This window comes from Phaethon aethereus, assembly GCF_964289735.1.
Source record: "Phaethon aethereus genome assembly, chromosome: 21".
In the NCBI taxonomy this organism is placed as follows: Eukaryota; Metazoa; Chordata; class Aves; order Phaethontiformes; family Phaethontidae; genus Phaethon; species Phaethon aethereus.
In genome coordinates, this window is record NC_138597.1 from 9,152,755 (window position 1) to 9,175,004 (window position 22,250).

A 22,250-nucleotide genomic window follows, 5' to 3' on the forward strand; every position below is an offset into this window, starting at 1 on the left:
CTCGGGGCCGAGGATGAGGATGCGCGCATTAGGCCAGCACTCTGTCCCGCCCGGAGGGCTCCACACCTGGACGGCGGAGCCCTCAAGGCCGGAGTGCGGAGCAGCACAAGAGCTGAGCTGGAGGCAGCCCCATGGGGAGGGCCTGGCCCCGCCGTCCTGCAGGCCCCCTCCACCCAGAGCCACAGCCCCAGAGTTATCGCAGCGCCCAAAAGCAATGGCTGCTGAGGTGTACTTTCGCTGGGCGGCCACAACGGAGTCCTGGTCCTCCTCAGTTCAGAACAGACCAAGCCTTCCCTTCAGCAGGGCCATCAACAGTTGTAATTTGGCACAGAATAATTGGTCGCCATGGTAACTGCTGCAGTACAGGTTGAAATTCCCCCTCTCCGCTCCCTTCCCTGAGAAGGGCCTTCATTTCCATATGCCGAGGTTCAAACCGCAGCCTGGGTATTCTATGCAGATTTTTCTGGGGGTTTGCAGCATCAATTCCTGCACCAGGGCTTCTGTCAGCGCTGCTGCAAATGGAACAGGTTCCACTGCGGCTGACGCAGCCGAATCCCCACACGAGCGCGGCGTGGCAGCGCTCCTGCCCCCCGCTCCAATGACAAAGCCACGCGGCCTACAGGGCGTCAGGCAGTTATGACACAGGCACTTGCCCCACACCACGGGCTCGCACCTCGCTCCCACCTTCCTTTAGCAGGGGGAAACTCCACTCACCCCACAGCACCCTTGAGGAGGGGTTTAGGGCAAGGAAGGCCCATTCACGGTCCCCTACCCTTTATCTCCTCACCCCAAAGGCAGCCTGCGTGCAGCTTGCTGCCTACCAGCAGCTGCAGCACCAGCTTCTCACTGGCTTCGATGGCCGAGGCGGAACCGAGGCTGGTTAACACTGCCCACGCAAGGCATTAATTAAATACAAGCGTGCTCAATGTTCAGCCTGTTATTTTCTACCCACCCCCAGTAAGGCAGCAGTCAGACTCAGTACAAGCTGCACATGTCACTGCTGGGCTCAGCAGGCCCGCACTGACAGAAAAGGAACAGACGTGAAAATACCACCAGGTTTTATTTTATTTCCCTCCCCTGAAAAGCAGCACAGGAAAAAAACGTGTCCAACGATGGAAGAGGCACAGGGAGGCAGAGGGCCTGAGCCAGTTTTGTGTGGTATCTGCAGAAAGAGAACAACATCACCGTGGCGACAAAGGGAAAAAAAAGCTTCCTCAGGGCCACGACTTCTGCAAAAGGCTGGCAGTTAACACAGTGCAGGATGGAATCAGCTTTCTTTCAACTGGCAGCTCTTCACGCTCCCATCAGTAGCAAAAACACTTTAATTGCCTCATCCAGCCAGTCTGTTTCTACAAATCCACGGGGAGCGGCTGGAGGAGATCGGCATCGCTCAGCCCTGGTTCGGCAAGGGAAGGGGTGAGGATGCATCTAGTTGTGCTAGATGAGCAACTTCCCCCCAGCTGCCGCGTAACGGGGGAAGGAAAGGGGATGAAGAACCTCCGCTCTTCGGCCTTCCTTCCCAACAGCCTATTTGCATGTAGTCAGCAAAGGGGCCAGCGCACAAGATTGCTCCCATCCTCACATCCAGCACTGCCCGGGGATGGGAGAGCGAGAGGCAGAGCCTGCATGGTGCAACACAGCAGCGAGCCCAGCTCCAGCACCATGCCGTGTCTTCCAGCTGCCCTGGAAGAGCACATGCAGCACCGGACAGCCTTCCTGACCAGACAGTGGACTCCCAACATGGCCTTGCGAAGGCCTGATCCTCAAGGACACGACGCCTCGTCTTTGTTTTCCTATGGAAGGCCCAACAGCCCTTCCGCGTGCCAAGTCCTTATGCTTTCTCACTTGCAAAACGCCCTGGATGACTGTGGCCAACCCTAATATCCACAGAAGCCTCCATGCCCTGCCCTGGCCACACACCCAACACGGCAGTTTGTGTCTCCCTCCTCAGAAAAACGAGCCCCAGACACTGTGTCGGTACAGGACATGCCAGAAAGATTTACTGCCTGACCCTGGAGACAACGGCAAGGAGGTGCTGCCCTGCAGCACAGGAAGGAGGGCTTCAGCGAACAGGGACAGACAGTGCCATCGCACACACCAACATACACACCACAGCAGAGCCCCTTCCAAGGGGGCGGCAGCCTCATCGCTGCCGAAGGCGCAGTGGCCACTTCTACCCCCAGCTGCTCTCCAGAGACTACTCGTAGGGCAGATTTCCACCACAAGGCACCCAAGCTGGACAAGAACCACTCTCACCCTGGCTCTGGGTCCCCTCCCAGGGCCAGGAGGGCACCTGGTTCGCGAGGGAATACCCCAATAACACCCCCCCCTTTCCATGCCCAGACACCCAAGAGGTGTTGGCCAGCAGTGCCCTGAGCAGCCAGCCTCTGCACCGTAGCTGAGCGCAGCCTCCCAGCCCGGTGCAAGAGCATGCAGCGTTACCTCCTTCTTCCTCCTCTTGCTTTTGGCAGCCTTGCTGTCTTTCAGCTTCTTAGATTTCTTTTTTTTCTGCACATCAACTCGCTCTTCCATGAAAAACTCATCCAGGCCTTCCAGCACCCCATCGTCTTCTTCTGGGGACAAAAGGGACAGCTCACGCAGACAGATTGCATGGGCATGCAGAACACCACATTCGCACTTCAAGGAGCACGCCCAAGCAGCAGCATCAGGCCACAGGACAGGGCACTCCCCAGTCTCTCCTGGACACCCTTACACTGGCAGCCGCTCCGCCACTGCCCCTTGAAGGAGCACTGGCCAAGTCCTGCCCAGGAGCTGGCACCCCTCGTGCCCAGCTCCCCGCTGCCACTTGTACACAGACACCCGAGGTTTCGGTGGCCTGCATTTCGCTCTCAGGAGACAGGCTGAGGGACGCCCCGCGTGCTGCCTGCTCCTGCTGATCCAGGTCTGCAGGTAATCGGGGAGCACTAGGCGTTATCTTTCGGATCTCCAAGCGGAGCCCGTTACAACAGACTCAACGGAAAGTGAAGGAGGGAGAGGAAGGCCTCGCGTGGAAGCGGGGTGCCGCAGCCCACGGGAGACTGTGCTGCCCTGGCTCCACACACTTGGGGAGTGCCACGGCCACCCAGCCGGCTGTGCTGGCCGGCCCCGGGCCCCGGCCCAGGCCCCAGACCCAGCACCCGCCCAGCCTCCGCGTTTAGGACCCACGTCAGCGTTTCTCCTTTTTTCAATTTCCGAGCCCATACAGCAACGACAGCCCGGCGCCATCGGGGCGTTTCTCGCGCGGGACTTCAGCCGTGCCGGCCCAGGCCCCGGCACGGCGGGCGCCCGAGCGCCACCGAACTCGCTGGGAAGGGCGGGCACCCACCCCCGGCGGGCCTGGCCCAGCTGCTCCCGCGAAGTGCCTGGAGCCCCCGGTCCCGCCGCGGGAGGGGACCTGGAAAAGCCCTTCCGCCGGGAGGTAGCCTGCCCTCCGCCGCGCTCGGCGCAGGGCCGCCCCTCAGGGCCGCCGGGCGGGGCTGGCGCCCGGAGAAGGGCCTCGGGGCAGACCCCGCCGCTCCGCCCGCCCTTCCCGCCGCCTACCCGAGACGTCCTCCTCATTCTCCGCGTCGTCCAGCAACTCCCGGCCGGCCGCGGGGCCCCGCATCCCGGGCAGCGGCCCGCGCCGGGCCCGAGCGCCGGGGCCGAGCGCCGGGCGCGGCCGCTCCGCGCCAAGATGGCGGCCACCACGCCACACCCACTCCGTGACGCTGGCGACAACGCCCCGCCCAACCCCCGGCCACGCCCCCAAGCCTCCCGCCACGCCCTCCAGGCCCCCCCCCGGCGCTCCCGAAAAGCCCCCAAATCCGCCAGCGGAGCGCGGGCTATCAACAACTCTCCCCGCCGTTTATTCCAGGAAAGCAAAACTGTACAAAATGGCCGCCAGGCCAGCTCAATCCTCCTCCTCCTCCTCCTCCTCGTCCTGGTTGATCTGGAAGTAGCGCAGCTCGTAGCTCTCCTTGCTGTTGGCCACCACGCGCAGCCAGTCGCGCAGGTTGTTCTTCTTCAGGTACTTCTTGGTCAGGTACTTCAGGTACCTGTGGGGAGAAGAGGGGCTGAAGGAGGTTTTGCTGCTCGCAGTCTGCAGTGCTTCTCTCGCCACAGCCCCATGACCCCTCTGCAGGACCCCTGCACGGCCACTTTGGCAAACACAATTCCCCCATTCCTGCCAGCTTTCACCACCACCAACACGTCCTACCAGGTACCTCCCAGCAAAGGTCCCGCCAGGAAATGCCGCCGCCACGGGAATCGCACCTGAGACCCCCCCGCCCCCCAAGGCCGCAACCACATGCCAGATTTCCACACCACTGGCTCAACACACCGCAGCAAATGCTTCGTTCAGACAGCAGCTACACGTTACCGGCTCCGGGTGCAGCACAGACATGGAGAAAATGCATCAGGTAAACAGAGGCGTGCACAGAGCATGGCGCTGCCCCAACACCACACACAGTTCTCCTCCCATCATTTTAGACCTCCAGCTGCCTCACGTGCCTTCTCTGCAGCAGCTAAAGCCACGTTTATCAGCCAGCCAGAGGCCAGGCAGCGGGCAGAAGCCCAGCGGGACAAGGGGTGGAAGAGCTTGGCCAAGGGTCAACCCCTAAAGTCCACACTTGACATCCATTCAGCTGCACGTCCTCCCCAGCTGCCCACACCACCAGCCGCCCCAGCAGGAATATCGACCCTGTCTCTCTCTCAAAGAGCCTTCAGGAGCAGCAGCAACTGCACCGAGCATCACGCAGCGTTTAACCAAGAATCTCATCACTACCGGGCCCTCCCGCCAGCCAGGCTCCCAACCAAATGCCGGCGATCCCCCATCGAGGGCCGACTCTGGGCACCGGCAGCAGCCTCGTGTCAGTGACCAGCACTGCTGGGACGCAGGGCTTCCTTGCTGCCTCACCTTTTTGAGAACGGGACCTCTGACGTGACCGTGATCTTGCTCTTGCTCCTCTCGATAGTCACCACGCCCCCACCCAGGTTTCCCGCTTTGCCGTTCACCTTGATCCTTTCCTGCAGGAACTGCTCCTGTGAGAAAGGAACGCTGCCACTCAGCTGGGGCCGCCAGCTCCCACTGGGCAAAGCCTCCCAGCTCAGTCGTGCCTGGCACTTCGGCTTTTTGCTTAAGAGCCAGGAAAGAGAGGGAAGTGCTGTTACATCCAGGGAAAGCTGGCAGGCCGAGAGGCTCCAAGCGTGCCAGCACCTTCCACAGCTAACCCAACCAGCCCATTCAGAGCTGCACATAAGTGAGGTTCTCAAGTCTGAACACACGGGATTAGCAAGGTAGGGCCACACTCCCTGCCTCCCAAGGGGCAGCCAGTGAAGCAATGGTGGGGTTAGGATCTTCCAAGGACACCTCGGCCACAGCCCTGCACTGCCAACCCGTGCTCAAGCAGTTTGAATGAAAATGGGTTCAGCAGACAGCGCTGACATGCAACACTCCCTGCCCTTGCCGTTCCTCATGGCGTAACGGAAAACTTGCCCCACAAAGGATGAATGGTAGCGCTGTTCCACAGGCAGGGAGAATGCTTGCATTTTCACTACAAAGTGTTTAAAAACAATAGACATCTCACAGCCTCCAGCAGCACCCAGGCTCCCTTTGTCTGCAGGGCATTTCCCAGTGGCGCAGGCTTTTATGCTGTGCCATGGTGAGAGGCAGAAACAGACAGCAGGGGCGGTGGGGCCTGTCGGGTCCACGCTTACAGCACGCTGCTGGGAGCAGAGCCAGCAGCCACCTCCGGGAAGGCCCAGGGGGTCAAGCAGGGCCATCACGTCGGCCCCCGGGGAGGCCCTACACTCACAAAGTTGGCAGCGTCCATGATGCCATCCTCCACGGGGTGGGTGCAGTCCAGGGTGAACTTCAGCACCTGCTTCTTTTTTTTGCCACCTTTCGCTGCGGGCTTCTTCTGCAGTGGGGGGAAAGAGAGGGCCGTGAGGGACCGGCTCCAGGCAACGGGCCCGAGGGCAGCAGGGAAGAGGGAGGGGGCCGAGCTCCGCGCTGGGGGCAGAAGGAAGGGGCCTGGGACGGGATGCGGACCGGGGACAGCGAGGAGAAGGAAGGGCCCCCCACGGCCGGCCGCCCGGCGCTTGGCGGGCTGGGCCTGGAGGAGGCCCGGAGCCAGGCCCAGCCCCACGCGCGGGCCCAGGCCGCGCCGCACCGGGCCAGAGGAGATCGGACCGCGGCAGACGGGGCTGGGGGGACGAAGGCCCATCAGGCCACGCGCGGGGAGGGCGGGAGGAGGCCAACCCGGCCGCCCGCCACCGGCGGAGACTCACCACGGGCGCCATGGCGGCTCCAGCGAAGGGGCAAAAAGGGAGCGCCGCCCCGCGCGCATGCGCGGAAACACGCTGGGGCGACCACGGCGCATGCGCCGCTCGCCGCTCCGCCTCCTCCCACGCCGCCGCCGGGCCGCGCGCAGGGCACCGCGCACCGCGCGCCGCGCGCAGGGCGCCCTAGCCGACCGCTGAGAGCATCGATCGCTTCCGGTCCCTCCCACGCACGCCTCCGACTGCCCCGCGAGCGCATAGTTCTGCCTGGTTGGGGCGGGACACGTGCGCTGGGCGGGGCGCTGGGCGAGGCTCTGAGCTGTGGGCGGGGCGCTTGGGCGGAGCCTCTGCCCTGGGCGGGATCTGGGAGAAGAGGGCGGGGCCTGGTAGCAGGGGCTGGCCAGGGGATCGGGGCACCGGGGATCGGACCCGGCAGGGATCAGGGGGTCGGGGGCAGCAAGGGCAACGGGATCGGTCCGGCAGGGACTGAGGGATTGGGACCTCTCCGGAGCACAGGGCGTACCCCGGGGTGCCGTGCTGCCCATGGGGTGCACGTCCCTGCTCCCCAGCCACTGCCCGCCGGGCGCCCCCCCACCTCCTGGGGGCCATCACCAGGCCGCAGGGACACCCGTGTCCCCGCAGCCCCCACACCCTGAGGGCCGTCCCTGCCGCACAGGGTGCAGAGGAGCGCACGGGGCTATTTTTGGGCTGTGGCGTGGCCGCCGCCCGGCAGTGCCAAGGGGCCCCACGTCACGGGGCGGCTGGGCCCTGCCGCCTCGGCATCGCCCTCATTCCAGCCGGCGCGCGGGGAGCAGCGGCACGGCCGATCCCCTGGCTTACAGACAGGGAGAGGTAAAGCCTTCGCCGGCCACGGTGCCCCCGTGCCGGGGGCTCCCCAGCGTGTGGGGCAGCTGGCTGCCTTTGCTGCCGGGCTGCCATCCTAGGGGACATCCCAGGGCAGGGGATGCCCTGCTGCTCCCTCATGGGGGACACCCAGTCCTGGGGGATCCCCCGCCCCTGTCCTGGGGGATGCTCTGCTGCAGGGGACACCCCATCCACAGGGATGTTCCTGCTCTGGGGACACCCGTCACAGGGGATACCCCGCCACGGGGGCCATCCCACCCAGCCCTGCTGCCCCCAGCCTGCGGTGCCGGGGGAAGGGGCGCGTTTGGGGCAGCCTCGTGCAGCGCAGCTCATAACCTAAAAATAGGCGGCAGCTCAGGGGGAGCAGGATTCACCCTTTCCACGGTGGCCACGGTGCTCGCATGAAGCAGTGCCATGCAGGGCCCCCCAGGCACAGGGGGTGAAGTGGGGCACGGGGGGCTGCTCTCTACCTCACAGATGGCCGGTGGCATTTTCTCCCCCCTGGGGAGCTGCTCGGAGCTGGAGAAGGCCAACTGCCACCCGCTGGTCTGCCTGCTCTGCCACGAGCCCTACCAGCACCCCTGCCTGCTCGACTGCTACCACAACTTCTGCGCCAGCTGCCTTCGGGGCCGTGCCAGTGATGGCCGCCTGTGCTGCCCACTCTGCGGGTAGGGGACGGACCCTGCCTGGGGGGACACCGGGAGCAGGGCACGCAGCTGGCAGCCTGGCACTGCGCCCAGTGTCCCCAGAGCTGCCCCTGCCTGCCCTGGGTGGGTGTCCCCATCCTTATACCTGTCCCCATCCCATCCTGTCCCCGCAGGCACCCCTCAGTGGTGAGGGGGGGCACGGGGCTGCCCCCCGTGGACCGGCTCCTGCAGTTCCTGGTGGACAGCTCGGCCGACAGCGAGGAGGACGTGCAGTGCGCCAACTGCGACCGGCGCTGCACCAAGGCGGTGAAGGCAGCGGGGCAGGCAGGCTGGGTGGGCAGGGGACCCGCACCAGAGCCCTGCCCACCAGCAGCTGCCCCACTCCCCACACAGGAGCTAGACACCATGTACTTCTGCAACACCTGCGGGCAGCCCCTCTGTGCCCCGTGCCGTGAGGAGACCCACCGCGCCAAGATGTTCGCCCGCCACGAGATCGTTTCCCTCTCCAAGCGCGCCAAAGACATCCACAAGAAGTGCCGTGAGTGCCGTGCCTTGCTGTGCTGCACCATGCCGTGCTGCGCCACGCCGCACCGTGCCATGCTGCGCCACGCCTTGCCACGCCGTCCCTTGCAGCACTGCATGAGGAGCCCTACATCATGTTCTCCACCGAGAAGAAGTCCATGCTCTGCATCAACTGCTTCAGGGACATGCAAGGGTGAGCAGCCTCGGCCCCTGTGCCATCCCTTGCCCCATCCCATCCCGTGCCCTGACGCCTGTGCCCGCAGGGAGAGCCGGGCGCACTGCATCGACATCGAGACGGCGTACATGCAGGGCTGCCAGCGGCTGGACCAGGCGGTGATGGTGGGCAGGGCTGGCGGGTCACGGTGGGCACAGGGGTGCGGTGCTGCCTGCAGCGCTGCAGCCACCCCGCCGCCCCCGGGCAGGCCGTGAAGGAGCTGCAGACCTCCACGCGCGAGGCCATCGTCCTCCTCAAGGCCATGATTGAGGAGGTGCGCAACAGTGCCAGCGAGGAGGAGGCGGCTATCAACTCCCTCTTCGGCCGGATGCAGGTGTGGGGCAACTGCCTGCACATCATGCCCTGCGCCCTTGGGTGCCCGATGCACGGGCTCGGCAGAGCTGGGGCAGCCAGAGGGGACCAGGGTGGCCACGGGACACAGGGTAGCCATGCCGTTTGCAGGAGCAGCTCTCTGAAAGGAAGAAGACACTCCTGAAAGCCGTGCAGAGGTAAGGGACCGTGGGCTGAACCCCCTCCCGGGGTGGGTTGGGGGTGCCTTGGAGCCGGATGGCTCCCTGGTGCCCCACAAAGGCTGTGCCAGGCCCCGCTCTGCTGCAGCCAGCACGAGGAGAAGGAGAAGGCGTTCAAGGAGCAGCTTGCCCACCTCGCCTCCCTGCTGCCCACCCTGCAGGTAGGGCCCTGGGCCGGGCAAGGGCTGGGCTGCCACAGCCCCGCGGGGTGCTGGCAGTGACATCCCCCACACACAGGTCCACCTGGTGACCTGCTCGGCATTCCTGAGCTCCGCCAACAAAGCCGAGTTCTTGGACCTGGGCTACGTGAGTGATGCCGGCGCTGCAGAGTGGCCGGGGGCTCCCGCCGCAGTGCCATGGGGCAGCTGGTGCCCTCCGCTGCAGTGCCAGGCTGACGGGCAGGGTGCTGCGCACCCCTCACCGTGCCTCGCCGCTGCCTTTCAGCAACTGATGGAGAGGCTGCAGAGAATCGTCAAGCTGCCACACCGCCTGCGGCCGGCCCAGACCAGCAAGGTAGAGTCCTGCTGCCCGGCCGGGGCCGAGCCGCTGCCCACAGACCCAGCAGGCAGCCCCGGCTGCTGGCTCTGCCCCGGCCCCAGCCATGCTCACACGCATCTCACCCCCCAGATCAACAGCGAGTACCGGGCAGAGTTTGCCCGCTGCCTGGAGCCCCTGCTGATGCTCAGCCCGCGCCGCTCCGTGGTGGGCAGCGCTGGCGGCATCGGTCCTGGCATCGCTGGCACGAACATGTGAGGTGCTAGGATGGCACCCGGGGCTGGGGCACACCCTGCCCACAGGTGCCACCGTGTCCCTTGCCACACATCCCCCTTGGCATGCCACCGTACCAAGCTTGCCCCCGCTGCTGCCCTTGAGCCTGTCACCTCGGTGGTGGCACGGGGACGGCACGGAGCACAGCTGCACTGACGAACAACAGGCATGGGGGCTTCAAGTGACACTTCTGGGAAGTGGGGCGGGCGGGCAGCAGGGCTGGCAGCATCGTGCCTGGGTGAGCCTGCACCCCGCTCCCCAGCCCAGCCCCCCACCACAGTCCCCAGAGGGCTCTGCCCCTGCTGCCGCAGGCACTGCGCCGGGGCCAGCTCCTGCTCACCCGCGGCGCCGCAGCCTCTTTGCCTGCCACTATTTTTATCAGAATTTCAGGGAAGTGCCCGGCCGTTCCTCGCCCGGGATATATTTAGGCCTGTTGATGTCACGGCAGCACCAGCCCTGCCAGGCACCCACGGCCGGAGAGGACAAACGGGCGCTGCAGCCCCATGGGGACCGCTCCTCATCCCCAGCCAGGCTCAGCGTGGCAGGGCGGCTAAGCTCGTGGGGGCTGCCAGCCACGGCGCAGGCAGGGGGAACACGGCGCTGCACGGTAGGACCGATGGCGGTGGGGCAGCAGAGCCGAGGTGGTGGGCAGCGCAGGGAGGCTGCAGGATGGAGGGAGATGCAGGAGCAGTGGCACCCACCAAGGGGCCAGGAGATAGCGGGAGTGAGCCACATCCTTCCCTCTAGAAACCACAGCGTGCTGAGCTCAGCTCCTGCCTGCTCCCTGCCGCAGCTGGTCCCGAAGCCGCAGGCATTGGGAGAGCGGCCCACGGAAACCTGATTTTTGGGGTGGCGTACAGCGCCTCTGACTGACCCCGGGTGCTTGAGCAAGGGAAGGGACCCGGGGGTGAGGGCGCCAGTCCCTGGTACCTCGCCCCCACCGCTGTTTGCCTGCAGCGCGCCACTGTCACCTTCTCCACGCAGGCTCCCAGGTAGCCAATGCTCCAAGACCCTCATGGTGCCCGGCTGCCCCCCCACCGGCGATAAAATGTCTGCTGGCCCCATGGTGCGGAAGCCAACGATGCACCGTTACATCAGCACCAAGGTCCTGCTGGCCGAGGGGCGCGAGACCCCCTTCGCCGAGCACTGCCGCAACTACGAGAACACCTACCGGGTAGGAAGTGCGGGCTGGGGTGGGGTGGGCCGGGGCCAGCGGGTGCTGCTGATGCGGCGGTGCCCCGGCCCTGCAGATGCTGCAGACGGAGATCCAGGGCCTGAAGGACCAGGTGCAGGAGCTGCACCGTGACCTCACCAAGCACCACTCGCTCATCAAGACGGAGATCATGAGCGAGATCCTGCAGAAGTCCCTGCAGATGGACGTGCAGATCGCAGCTCACTACTCCGCCGTGGAGATGATGCGCAGTGTCTTTGAGGAGGTACGGCCCGCGCGTCCCGGCGGAGCGGGGTCCCTCTGTGCCGTGCCACGGCACGCTACCCGGCTCCCTCTCCCCCTTCCAGGTCTGGGAGGAGATGTACCAGCGGGTGGCAAATGAGCAGGAGATCTACGAAGGTACAGGTGATCCCAATCCCCTGGCCCCAAACCCCCCGTGCCCACTCCAGGGGGGCAGCCGTGGCCACCACCCGTTCCTCTCACCCCCCCAGCCCAGCTCCATGACCTGCTGCAGCTGCGGCAGGAGAACAGCTGCCTTACCACCATCACCAAGCAGATCGCGCCCTACGTCCGCTCCATCGCCAAGGTGAAGGAGCGGCTGGAGCCCAGGTGAGGGGCACGGGGTGGCTCTTGGGGCTGGGGGGACCCAGCTGTGGCTCACGCCCCTCCTACCGCAGGCTGCAGGAGCCCCGGGAGCCCAAGGAGGAACAGGCACAGATGCTGCTCAAGATCTGCGACGACAGCGAAGCCGTGCCAAGGTAGGTGATGGCGAGTGGCTGGGTGCCAAATTCCTTCGCCTTTCCTGGCCGCTGACCCTGCCAAGGCGCCTTCCCTTCCCCAGGGACGCCTCACCCGGTGGCAAGGAGGGGGCTCCGGACAGCCCCAGGGAGGGCTGCATGCCCGGCGGTACCCCCGGAGACTCCTCCCCAAAAAGCAAAGACTGTTGCAGGGGCCAGCAGAAAAACGGGGCCAAGACCACCACCCAGAAAGAGCTTGCACTGTAGAGCCTGATGCTGAGCAAGCACACGGAGCCGCTTGACACTTGCTGCACAAAAGTCGTGCCCCGGTTACTGTCCAGCTCCTCTTGCCTCGTGCCACAAGCGAAGGCAGGAAAACACAGCCCAGGCACACAGTGTCTGCAGCGTATCAAAAGCCTGCCTTAGGGCGACCTTTTCATCTGAGAAAATAATTGTATTTATACTCTTCCTCTCCTATGTTAGAAGTGAAATAAAAGGGCGCAAGTGCACGTGTCTGCTTGGTTCTGCAGCCCCGGGCAAAATGGGCCTGCCAGCTCAGGGCGGCCAGCCACTCTTAAAACCACAAAGTTTCCAAATGTGGGGAAAATAAAACAAACAAAACCAACCCTCGTGTAGGGTAGAGCCAGGAGCTCACCGCAGGGTCACAAGCATCCTGTGAACTGCCGACAGGCAGCGGAGGCAAAAACGCAGGCAGGGTGCTAGAAAGAGGCACTCTGCTCCTTGTGCAGCTGTGCTATGTAAAAACTTGACAACTGCTGCGGCGCAAGAGGGCAGGGTTTGACTCCAGCTTTTCACTAAAGATTCAGATGCCTTTCCCATGCCTGGTGAGTTCCTGTCTCCTCACCAAGCTTCCAGTCACAGGATTGAGGAAAATAAAAGGTTAAGAGAGGCTGCAGGTCTCAAAAGCACTGAAGATTTTGCTCAAGGTGAAGTTTATCCCTTTCTTTTGGTGCCAGTGCATCCGGATGTGAGCAGACCCTGCCGCTGCACGGCTGGAACCAGGGTCAGAGCTAGCACTGGCACACCAGCAAATTAAGACCAAGGTGCATTCACTACAAAGAACAACTTGAGAATAAAGCTTAGTTTCCATTGTTGGCTCACGTCAAACCCAAGCGACAATTGCTTTGTTTGTTTCCAAGTGCACTTGTGCAAGTTCACAGCAGAAACGTTAATGTCTACAAAAAAATTAGTTAAAAATTAACTTGCCTGAGAAAAGTTGGCTATAACAGCAGGTCACAGCTTCCATGAGGACATGTGCTGGAGGCAGAAAAAAGTGTGAGCTCTGCGAGTGACTACGCAGAGAAATCGGCACTATCCAGCTGCTGTATTTTCATGTTTGCTCTTTTCTCCCAAGCTAAAACAATGCTCGGTAAAACACAAATTACCAACGGCGGTGTTAAGCTGATGCTCCATGCAGAAAATGCTCTAAGCAAGGAGAGATGGAGAATCCGCCTCGTCTCTCTGGCTGCGCAGCCCCGTGAGTCACTGCAAGTCACGGGCATGCTTCACCGCAACACTGGAGTGTACTGAAACGCTGCTGGGAACTGTAAGAGGAAGGATTCCCGTTTCAATCATGTCACCGGCACCTCAAGAGATCTCCAAATAACCACCAGACAAAAGTCGGCAATATTTTTTCTTGTTTTTTATAAAAAAAAGAAAAAAAACAAAGCAACTTCCATCAGCGCCCCCTTTCCTGAGCCGTACCATGGCACCATCACCAAGGAACACTACAAGCCCTAACTGACAAGCAACTCATTTCCATTCCAGCTAGGAAGAATAACGTAAAACTCAGGAAAACAGTGAACCTCTTTGGTATATAACGACAGAATAAGTTATACCACAAAGCTCGAGTAAGAACCATTTCCAAAATGGTAACGTTTAAAATAGCATAGCTAGCCAAACTTTTTTCCCCGTTTGGAGAATTTCCCCAGAAGCATCTCCTAGTCGCGCCGACATCCCAGGTCTCACCCAAAAAAGCAGGCAAGAATCTTGAGTGCTAAAGCCCTCGGCAAGCCCGGCAGTTGCAGTTCTTTTGCAACCCAAAGTCCTGGGTTGTCTGCAGGACGGAGGCAGCCTGGCAGGATAGGAAGCAGTGTGATTTGGAAGCAGGAAGAGGGAACACAGGTGGCGGCGGGGAGGCTTGGGAAGGCAGCGGCTGGAATGGTGACTCCCAAATACACAGCGGCAGCCAAGGGAGGAGGGAGCGGGCACACTCTCCTGCCGTGTTTCACCGAGGCACTCCCAATCCAGCGGCATGAGGCGAGCAGAAGAGCCCTCCCTGTGAACGTTAACGCCTGGGAGAGAACTGGTCGGTGCCATGCTGCTGGCTCTCCACGCAGTCCCTGCACCTGAAGAGCGGAGAGCTGGAGCTGCTCCTGCGAGCTGCCCGAGCACCAGCTTGCGGAATCGGGCCTAAAGAGATTAAAGCCGCGCTTGCCTGGCTCGCAAGGTCAAAAAGCTTTCAAACTGAATTATGCCATAGGAACAAGCTGCTGACTGGCACCTTTCTGGTACGGGGGCGGGAGGGCAGAGCCGTTCTCCGGAAGAATTGGTCTGGAGGTGCTTCAGTACGATTCAGCTGCTGCAGGCAGAAGGGTTCGATTCTCTTTAGGGTCACTAGAGGCTAAGTTATCTGGAAGACCCCTGAATGTGCAACGAAGGGCTTATCTCGAGGAAGATGAATAAGCTTCTGATCTGCAAGTGACCCGGTAGGCCCCTGAGCTCCGCAGCCCTTCGACAGCTCCTCCTGGGCAGCCGGGCAATACCAACGGGCTACTACCGGCACCACGCATTATCCCTCACCCCACAGCACCTGGAGCCGGGCGTTTGCTCAGCCAGTCTGGTCGTCACCCCACATTACAGTTCCACTTTGACTCCTTTAATAAAAGGGAGACCCGACGGCACCTTCCTTTTGTACTCCAGGTACTCTTCTCCAAAGAAGTGAATGAGCGTGATCTCCTCCTCCTCAATCCGCTCCCTGAAGAAGCGCCAGGACGCCAACGCGTAGCCCACCACACAGATGGGATTGCAGAGTAACACCTGCGAACAGACACCGGCGGTTAGCATCCCCTTGCTTCCCCCAAAAAACGAGGCTGCCCCCTGCAGGCTAATCACCCTTCATTAAGTTTGCCATGAGGTCTAAATGCTCTCCAAAGAAAAGAAAAGGTCCCAGCGCCTTTTGTGGACTTTCATTCCGGGGAGAAATTAGTCCTTATGAAGAAAGCGGCCTGCAGACAGCTGCCGGCTCCCACTGCCCCGGCTAAGAGCGCCACGTGCTGCTCCACATGCAGTCTTTATGGTCTCTTTCCACAGAGATAAAACCAAACGCCAACCACCAGCCAACAACAAGAAAAGCGGAACTAAGGCAGCGCCGAGTTACAGCTCAACCGCAGCTGGCTTCCAGTTTACGCTCTGGCCAGTGCCCTGGGCACTCTTAGAGGGAGTTTTCTTTGCCATCCAGCACAGGACCAGTAGTTGGCAGAAGCGAGGTCGAGTCCGACCACTTACAGAAAGCATTTTGACCACACGGATGCAAGGAAACTCTGGACACCAGCTTTAGGCTAGGAGCAGATCGCACCCCAAGCCTCCAAGGACCACCAAACCCCAGCCCCACCGCCCCTGCTTATTCCGCACAGAAAATTAAGGCAACAAGGTCTTCCTGAAAACCGTGGCAGGGCAGAGCGCTCAGGGTTTCCTGAGCCCCCGCATGCTGGTGGGAGGCAGGAGGCACCAAAATCCGCGCCCGAGCTACCCCTGCCGCTGACCCCCAGCAGTTTGCATCCTGTTACGGGTGTGGGGCAGCATTAAGAAGAAAGACCCAGGTTATAAGATGAAAGTATCTGAGTGCGTTGTATACAGTACCTGTGTTCCAATACTCCAGTAAAACCATCCCACGTAAGACGGGTGTCGGAACCACCCATACACCCCACTTGTCACCAAAGTATGAGTATCCGATTTCTCATTCTGAACAATATGGTTGAAGTTGGAGCCAGCTGTGAGCATGGCCGCTTTCCTCAGACAATCCCCAAAGATCACCATCAACAACCCTACAGTACTCAGCCAGGTGATCTGCTTCAGCTCTGCAAGTGAATAAGGACGGGTCACAACAGGTTTGCACAGGTCACGCTCGCGCTGCGGGGGTCACAGGGGGTTGGGGCGGTGGGTTGGCTTCCCCCCCTCCCCCATCTCAAAGCGCGACAACATGTAAAACACAGCCAGCGCTCCATACACCGCCATCCCGTCACGAAAATAAATAAAAAGAGCGTCCCCTGCCATGGAGTCACCCCCGACACAGCGTCCATACGTCCTCGCAGCACCAAGGCAGAGCCCGGCCTTACGGTGTAGGGTAAAGCCAACGTAAAGCACAGACAAGCGGACGTGCTCCGGCCAGATGCGGGGAGCTCCACAGCCCACACTGGCACTATAATGCGAGGAAGGAGAACATCTCCCCCCTCCCAGAAAAAAAGCAGCACCCCAGACTGGGCAAACAGCAATGCTTTTTGCCAATCTGATTTTATTCCAGGTAAAGAGAAGACGCCCAGATGTAACTGAAGCATCATTCTTTGTACCACCAAAGCGGCTTGAAAGATGCAGGCAGGAAAAGACTAAAGACCCACTACACAGCAAAGACGGCCTGGCACGTCCAAGTGAGGGGGGCATCCCCCCAGCCCCCTGAGACCGAAACTGAGAGGCTTTGAGCACAGAGAGATTAAGGCCACATCAAAGCCTTCCTTGGCTGCCAGCACGGGTCAGCTAAGCCGGGGTCACCAGTGCTTCGCTGCCAGATGGGTGGGACCCGGGCAAGCCATGTGCAGCCGAGCAGAGCCAGGGGACAGCAGGTGGGAGGGTGGGCAGCAGGGCGGGGCAGGGCAGACGACCTGGGAAGAGGAGCTTCTCCAGCGTGAACTCCACCCAGGAGGAGAGGGCAGCCAGGTTGTACTCGAAGCTGTGGTTGAGCAGGAAGGAGTCCAGTGAGAGGCTGCGCGGGTTGTTGATGGCTGTCACCAGGTACTCCGAGTAGTGGAAGAGGGAGAGGGAGCACATGTACCTGCGGTGGGAGGGAGGGAACGCTTGGCAGGGTCGGGGGCCACCGCACCGGCCCGAGGGCCACCGCACCCACCCGGCTCCCCCGGCCCCCGCCGGCCCTGCCCTTACCATCCGAAGTGGCGCCAGGCGGAACGGCCGGCGCTGAGCAGCAGCCCGCAGCCGAAGGCGAAGCCCAGAAAGCAGGCCCGGACGGCGATCTGCAAGCAGAGGGAAGGGAGAAAGCGCTGCCGCCGCCGCCCCCCGAGGGCCCCCGCAGCCCCCCGGGCCCGGCTCCCTCGGACCTCGCCCCGCACCTTGTAGAGCGGCCGCGGGTAGAGCAGCAGCAGCGCCGCGTTGACGCCCGCCACGTGCAGGGCGAGCGCCAGGCGGCCGCGCAGGCCGGGGCCGGACAACAGGGCGGGCGGAGAGCCCAGCGCCACCGGCAGCGCCGCCACCGAGGCGCCCAACAGGAAGGCGGCCAGGCTGGCGCGGGCCTCCCGGCCCAACCGCCCCCGCCGAGGATCCTCCGCCGCCGCCGCCGCCATCATGGCGGCACCCGCCCCGCCCACGTCGCCGGGGAAACGGCTGCACCGCTCTCGCGAGAGCGCCGCCCCGCGCAGGCGCAGTACCCCTAGGAACGGCGGCGATCTCGCGAGTCGCACCGCGCACGCGCATTCCGCGAGAAACGGTACTGCGCAGGCGCGGCGGCCGCTGCCGGTGGGAACAGGGAGCTCCCGGAGCGTCCCCCCGGCTCGGGGCTGGGTTGGCCTTCCGTTGTTGAATATCACAAACCGGAACAGCCCGCGCCGCCCGGCACAGCCTCTCCGAGAGGCGAAGGCACCGTTCCCGGCCCGGGCTGTAAACCTCGGGCCACCGTCCCCTCGCCCCCTCCCGCCGCGTCCCCGGGGCTCTCTCCGGGACCAGGCCCACACCTGGGAGGCCGCCATCCCCGCGGCTCAGCACAGCCCGCTCCCGCCCTCCGAGCCCCAGGGTGAAGAGCCGCATTGGATGGCTGCCGAACCGGAGGAGCGATCCTGCGATGCCCATTAAAAGTGGCAAACTTTCTTAAAAACAAGGGCGAGAGCCCCCTGCGCCACTCAGGGACCCTGGGAGGATCCAGGTGGGGTGGAGCCAGGAGCGGGGAAGCAGCACAATTTTGCGGAATAAAGGTCCTAAGCCAGAATTGCTGCTGCTTGAGGCAAAAACAAAAAAGCGACACCCGTTTTATTTCAGTCAACAACAACAGACTTTATTTATGCCACAGAATTTCTTAAATAACTTAGAAGTGCACAGAGAAACTACCTAGAGATATCAACAAAACGGTCCCAGACATTCAGTACGATACTGGGGTGCATTTCTCGTTGCGAGTATCGTATGTAAGCTTTGGTGTGCAGTTTTAGGACATATCGGCAAGTTTAACACAGCAACACAAAGACTCGTGGCCTCGCGCATCCCTCTTGCCGCCATGTGCCTCTGCCCCGCTCCAGCACAGGCAGGAGCTTCGTTTATGGGATTAAACTGAAAACGGGTCTCCAGATGCAAACGGTGAGCTACCAGGAAGGCTTCCGGAGGCTTTCAGGGCGCTTAAGCCACCTAAAGCACAAGGTCTATGGCGCTAAACCAGCAGCTCCAGCGGCAGGCTGGGGCGGGCAAAGGCGCAAGGCCAGCGCGGACCGGACATGACACTAACAGGAACCTGGATGCTTGGCGGGCAAAGGCCGTGAGAGCGCGGGGCGGGATCACTGCTGGGCAGCCTGCTGCATCTGCGCCTGCCGCTTGGCTTTCGTCTGGAGGTACCTGCCCTTCCCTTCCTCAAAGCGCCGCTTCTCATCCTCTGTCTCCGTCTGTCAGAGAAAGAAAGCAAAGCCACTGGAAATGTAAAGGAAATCCTGCACTCCGTGAGATATGTGTTTTGACAGATAACGTATAATTAGCCGACAAAATACTCAGAAAAGCAGAAGAGCGCAGAGCAGGAGGAGACCTACGCGGGATAAAATATTAATCAAGAAACAGCCCCCGGGCACCAGCACCACCTCAGCAAAGCCCTGTTGGGAGTAGGGGAGCTAAAATCAGGCAGGAGGGCTGGAGTGGGGATGCAGCAGGGAGTGGCGATGGGGGATGTGGGGGCCTCTGTAGCCGCTCACGGCCCCCTCCTGTACATCTCCAGGCAGGAGGGGAAGCTGCAGAGCCTGCACGCAGCCATCCTCGACCACGAGAAAAGAAAACAGTCCCCAGTCTCCACCCCAGCAATTTTCAACCAGAAGAAATTTTAAAAAACAACCCTGAAGCTTGCTCTGGAAAGGCTCAATAATGCTCGGGGTTTTCTGCTGAATAATTCAAGGGAAGAGGATTTGTTGGACAAAAAAGCCAGCTGGAGTCTGCCCTGGGAGGAGCAGGAGAGGGGCTGGCCCAGCTGGCTGGCAGCGTGGTGGGGAGAGCTCTTACCAGCAGCTGCGGGACAGGCAGGGGCTTCCCCTCCTTGCTCAGGGAGACGTAGGTGAAGAAGGCGCTGACAGCACGGTACCGCTCCCGAGGCTCGTCCACGAATGGGTCAGCATCCACAAAGACTTCAATTTCCATGGACTTATTACTTGTGAAGGTCATGCGCCCCGAAATGGTGATGACGCAGCCTGCAAAGCGGAGGGGGGCTGGTTAAGCAGGTGGCCCCGACTTCTGCTCAGAGGAAGGGAGCAAGGGGTCCCGCTTGTTTTATGCTTAAGCCACGTCTTCAGCCGAGCTTCTTGGCACAGGACAAGCCTAACAGGGACTAAATTTCTCTGCCAATGTGTCCCGAGCACGCACACAAGGGAGCGGGGATGTGGCACCACAGGAGGGCAAAGAGCACACCAACCCCTCGTCACCTTTTTTGATCTTCTCGTGGAAGTTGATGGCGTCCACTGAGGCGGTGACGATGTTAGTCTTGCAGTGGCGGGCGGCCACAATCCCAGCGACCTCATCCATAAGCTTCATGGTGACACCTGCAGGGGGGTGGAGACAGAGGGTCCCGTCTCAGGGAAGCTGGTGGGATTTGGGAAAAACCACACGTAGGTTGTTAAGGCATGACTAAAGCTACGCTGAGGAGTTGGACCGGAGACTGAATCCCAGCTGCAGGAAAACCCTGCTACTGGCACAAAGACTCCAGTCAAGGCAACATCCTCACAGACCTGGCCTTAAGATGTAGGCCAGTTCTGGCTCTCCCAAATTTCCCTGAGCAAACCTCAGCCTCACAAAGCAAGATGAGTCCCACAAACCTTCTGCTTGGAAAGAGCTCTGAGCCACATTGTTGCTTTGGGTTTGTGTTTTTTTTAAGGATGCAGTTAGATGAAAAGCAGCATCTGGCACCGTCCCAGCCCTGGGCGAATGCACCTCTCCCTGTGCTCACACTGCACACATCCACCCTTCCCTGCCCTGCCCTGCCCGCCCGGCAAGAAACAGGCACTGCCAGCCAAGAGGAAATTACTCCAGCAAATTGCAGTCATTGTACGTGGGTGTTTATAATCTGAGATTTGCAGTTCAGGAGACGGTGATAAAATTGCAGGATTTACAGTTTGTCAGTTTTCAGGGCCTTTTTTAAGAGTAGAAAAAGACAAAGCTTCTGTCTCAGCTGAAGCAACACCAAACCTTACAAACGGTGGACATGGACCCACGCACATTCAGCGGCAGAGCCTGTCTCCCAAAAACACTGAGATGCAGAAGTCGCTCTCAAACTGAAAAACCAACCCAGCCGTTGACTGAAGCAGCGTTCACTCACCTCCGTGCACAAAGCCCAGCAGCGTGCAGTCTGATGGTCCCACCAGGTGGATCAGGCTGGACTGGCTGTAGCCAACAGTGTGCGGCTCTGGTTAGAGGAAGAGAGCAAAGCAGAGGGCAGAGCTGCTCGGCCAGCACCCATACGCTGCCGTACGCCCCTATCTTAAACCCTCTGAAGGAAGAAAACATGGGGCTGCCTTGTGCAAAGCTGAAATATGTTCAAAGCAGCATTTAAATCAGCCCAGAAGTCCTGAGAGCAGAGGCTCTTCACCACCTGGTGGGCTGCCACCTCCCTCTAATGCCCACCCATCAATTTTATTCCAGCTCAGCTCGTTTCTTCTTTTAAAGCTTTCAAAGAGCCCGAAAGCAAACAGAAGTGAACTGGACAGATGTGTGGCGCTACACTTTCCCTCCTCGGGCCACCAGCCACAGCCGAATCTCCCCAAACATGTTGCTTAGCAGCATCTCCAAAGAGCCACGCTTTCCCTTTGGTGTGAAGACCTCAGCCCCCTCTCAGTCCTGGCACATGCTGGTGACATCTGACTCGCCACTAAATCCAGGTGACAGAACCATCTGACTGCCAGCACAGGAAAACCACTCTCGGGGTGGCTGCATTTTCCATCTAATGAGAGATGCTAAAGGCGCTTAGCACAGGATAACCAGCCGAGCTCCCACCCGCTCGGCATCGCCTCCTCGGGGAGGACACCCGCGCAGCAGTGCCCGCAGAGTCTTACCTTTTGTCTGCCTATCTGCAAGCAGGGAGAACAGAGGGGAAGAGAGCATTTGAGCAACTTTCATCCCACATCAGCCCCTCAACGATTCCCACACGCCTCCTCTCCACCTCTGCCTGAGGACCACAGCCAGTCCTGGAGGCCACTGCCCACTTGCCCTTTCGGCCAGCTATCAGCACCGGACTGTGTTTCCAGAAGCCAGGGCAATGCTTTCGGTAGGAAAGGGATTTTCAGAAGGGAAGAGTTGCAGCAGAGGGCATTCCACCCATTGGCCCCAGCGGGCGATCACAGGCACCCACCCACTCTCCTTCTGCCCATGCACCGGGGCTCCAAACTCTTATCCCCATCCCCAACGTGGTGTTTTGGAGTGTGCACTCGCAGCCACAGGTGCCTGGGGGTGGCCGGAGTTGCCTTGAGGAAAAGTTTGCCCTCCCAACACCGCCGGGATGCTTCCACAGGCCACATGCTGCTCACGTTACCTGGGTTGATGACGGGGAAGATCACGTCGCCGTTTCTCTGCTTAGTTTCCAGCCGATCCAGCTTTTGCTCCTCATAACGCTTCTTTCCCTCATCCTCCTGCTCCTTTCTTGCATACTGGAAGGGAAGGCCGGTAAGAACAGGGTTGGCAAAGCCACTGGTGCAGCCAGGGGTGCTGATGGGGCCAGGTTAGTGCCATTCCCGTGGAAACGGCGAGCTCCGGTTTTCGGGGAGCAAAGCAAGCCGCCCTACCTGGATGGGGGAACCTCAAGGACCTTGTTCACGTTCTTCAGGGATAGCGGCACATACCACAGCGTCGCCTTGTTCGTCACCTTCTTTGCCCTGGAGGAGAGGGGGCAGAGGGTGACGGCACCGCTGAGGTCCAGGTTGGACGCACACTGGCGATGCTGCCGGCACAGGGCTGCTCCCTGTCCTGCCGGCTCCTGCCGGGCTTTGGCTTGGAGCGGATGTGACAATGTGCTTTTGGGAAGCTACCCCGGCAAGCAGAGCCAGTTGCCACAGCAACGGCAGGAAA

General features: G+C 61.1%; 5 protein-coding genes across 5 annotated transcripts in view; 1 reads left to right on the top strand and 4 right to left on the bottom strand.

The window, feature by feature from the left end:
- CHD5 (chromodomain helicase DNA binding protein 5) overlaps positions 1–3,604 on the bottom strand; it is a gene marked incomplete at both ends in the record, with an annotated part of 31,553 nt that extends 27,949 nt beyond the window's left edge. Inside the window, 2 exons of the mRNA XM_082009259.1 lie at positions 2,443–2,573; positions 3,541–3,604. Of these exons, the coding sequence (XP_081865385.1) occupies positions 2,443–2,573; positions 3,541–3,604 (195 nt within the window). The remainder of the gene's footprint in view (positions 1–2,442; positions 2,574–3,540) is intronic.
- A 218-nt stretch (positions 3,605–3,822) lies between these two features.
- Positions 3,823–6,289, bottom strand: RPL22 (ribosomal protein L22). The gene is made up of 4 exons (XM_082009284.1): positions 6,268–6,289; positions 5,793–5,897; positions 4,895–5,019; positions 3,823–4,034 (listed from the first exon to the last, which is right to left on the bottom strand). The coding sequence occupies exons 1-4, from the start codon at positions 6,277–6,279 to the stop codon at positions 3,890–3,892; spliced, it is 387 nt and encodes a 128-aa protein (XP_081865410.1). The 5' UTR covers positions 6,280–6,289; the 3' UTR covers positions 3,823–3,889.
- Positions 6,290–7,599: 1,310 nt separating this feature from the next.
- RNF207 (ring finger protein 207) lies at positions 7,600–11,978 on the top strand (the record flags this gene model as incomplete). The annotated part of the gene is made up of 17 exons (XM_082009260.1): positions 7,600–7,790; positions 7,943–8,075; positions 8,163–8,307; positions 8,403–8,484; positions 8,555–8,630; positions 8,714–8,839; positions 8,968–9,014; positions 9,124–9,196; positions 9,273–9,341; positions 9,480–9,548; positions 9,663–9,784; positions 10,788–10,977; positions 11,054–11,239; positions 11,322–11,373; positions 11,466–11,583; positions 11,652–11,732; positions 11,816–11,978. The coding sequence occupies 17 exons, from the start codon at positions 7,600–7,602 to the stop codon at positions 11,976–11,978; spliced, it is 1,923 nt and encodes a 640-aa protein (XP_081865386.1).
- Positions 11,979–14,588: 2,610 nt separating this feature from the next.
- On the bottom strand, positions 14,589–17,302 carry ICMT (isoprenylcysteine carboxyl methyltransferase; the record flags this gene model as incomplete). The annotated part of the gene is made up of 5 exons (XM_082009283.1): positions 14,589–14,771; positions 15,594–15,811; positions 16,610–16,779; positions 16,887–16,975; positions 17,072–17,302. The coding sequence occupies 5 exons, from the start codon at positions 17,300–17,302 to the stop codon at positions 14,589–14,591; spliced, it is 891 nt and encodes a 296-aa protein (XP_081865409.1).
- Positions 17,303–18,496: 1,194 nt separating this feature from the next.
- Positions 18,497–22,098, bottom strand: ACOT7 (acyl-CoA thioesterase 7; the record flags this gene model as incomplete). The annotated part of the gene is given in 8 exon segments (XM_082009261.1): positions 18,497–18,601; positions 19,203–19,387; positions 19,619–19,735; positions 20,509–20,595; positions 21,242–21,256; positions 21,718–21,832; positions 21,968–21,972; positions 21,975–22,098. Coding segments are annotated over 8 exon segments (753 nt in total), but the record flags the coding sequence as incomplete, so codon positions are not given.
- Positions 22,099–22,250: the final 152 nt, after the last annotated feature.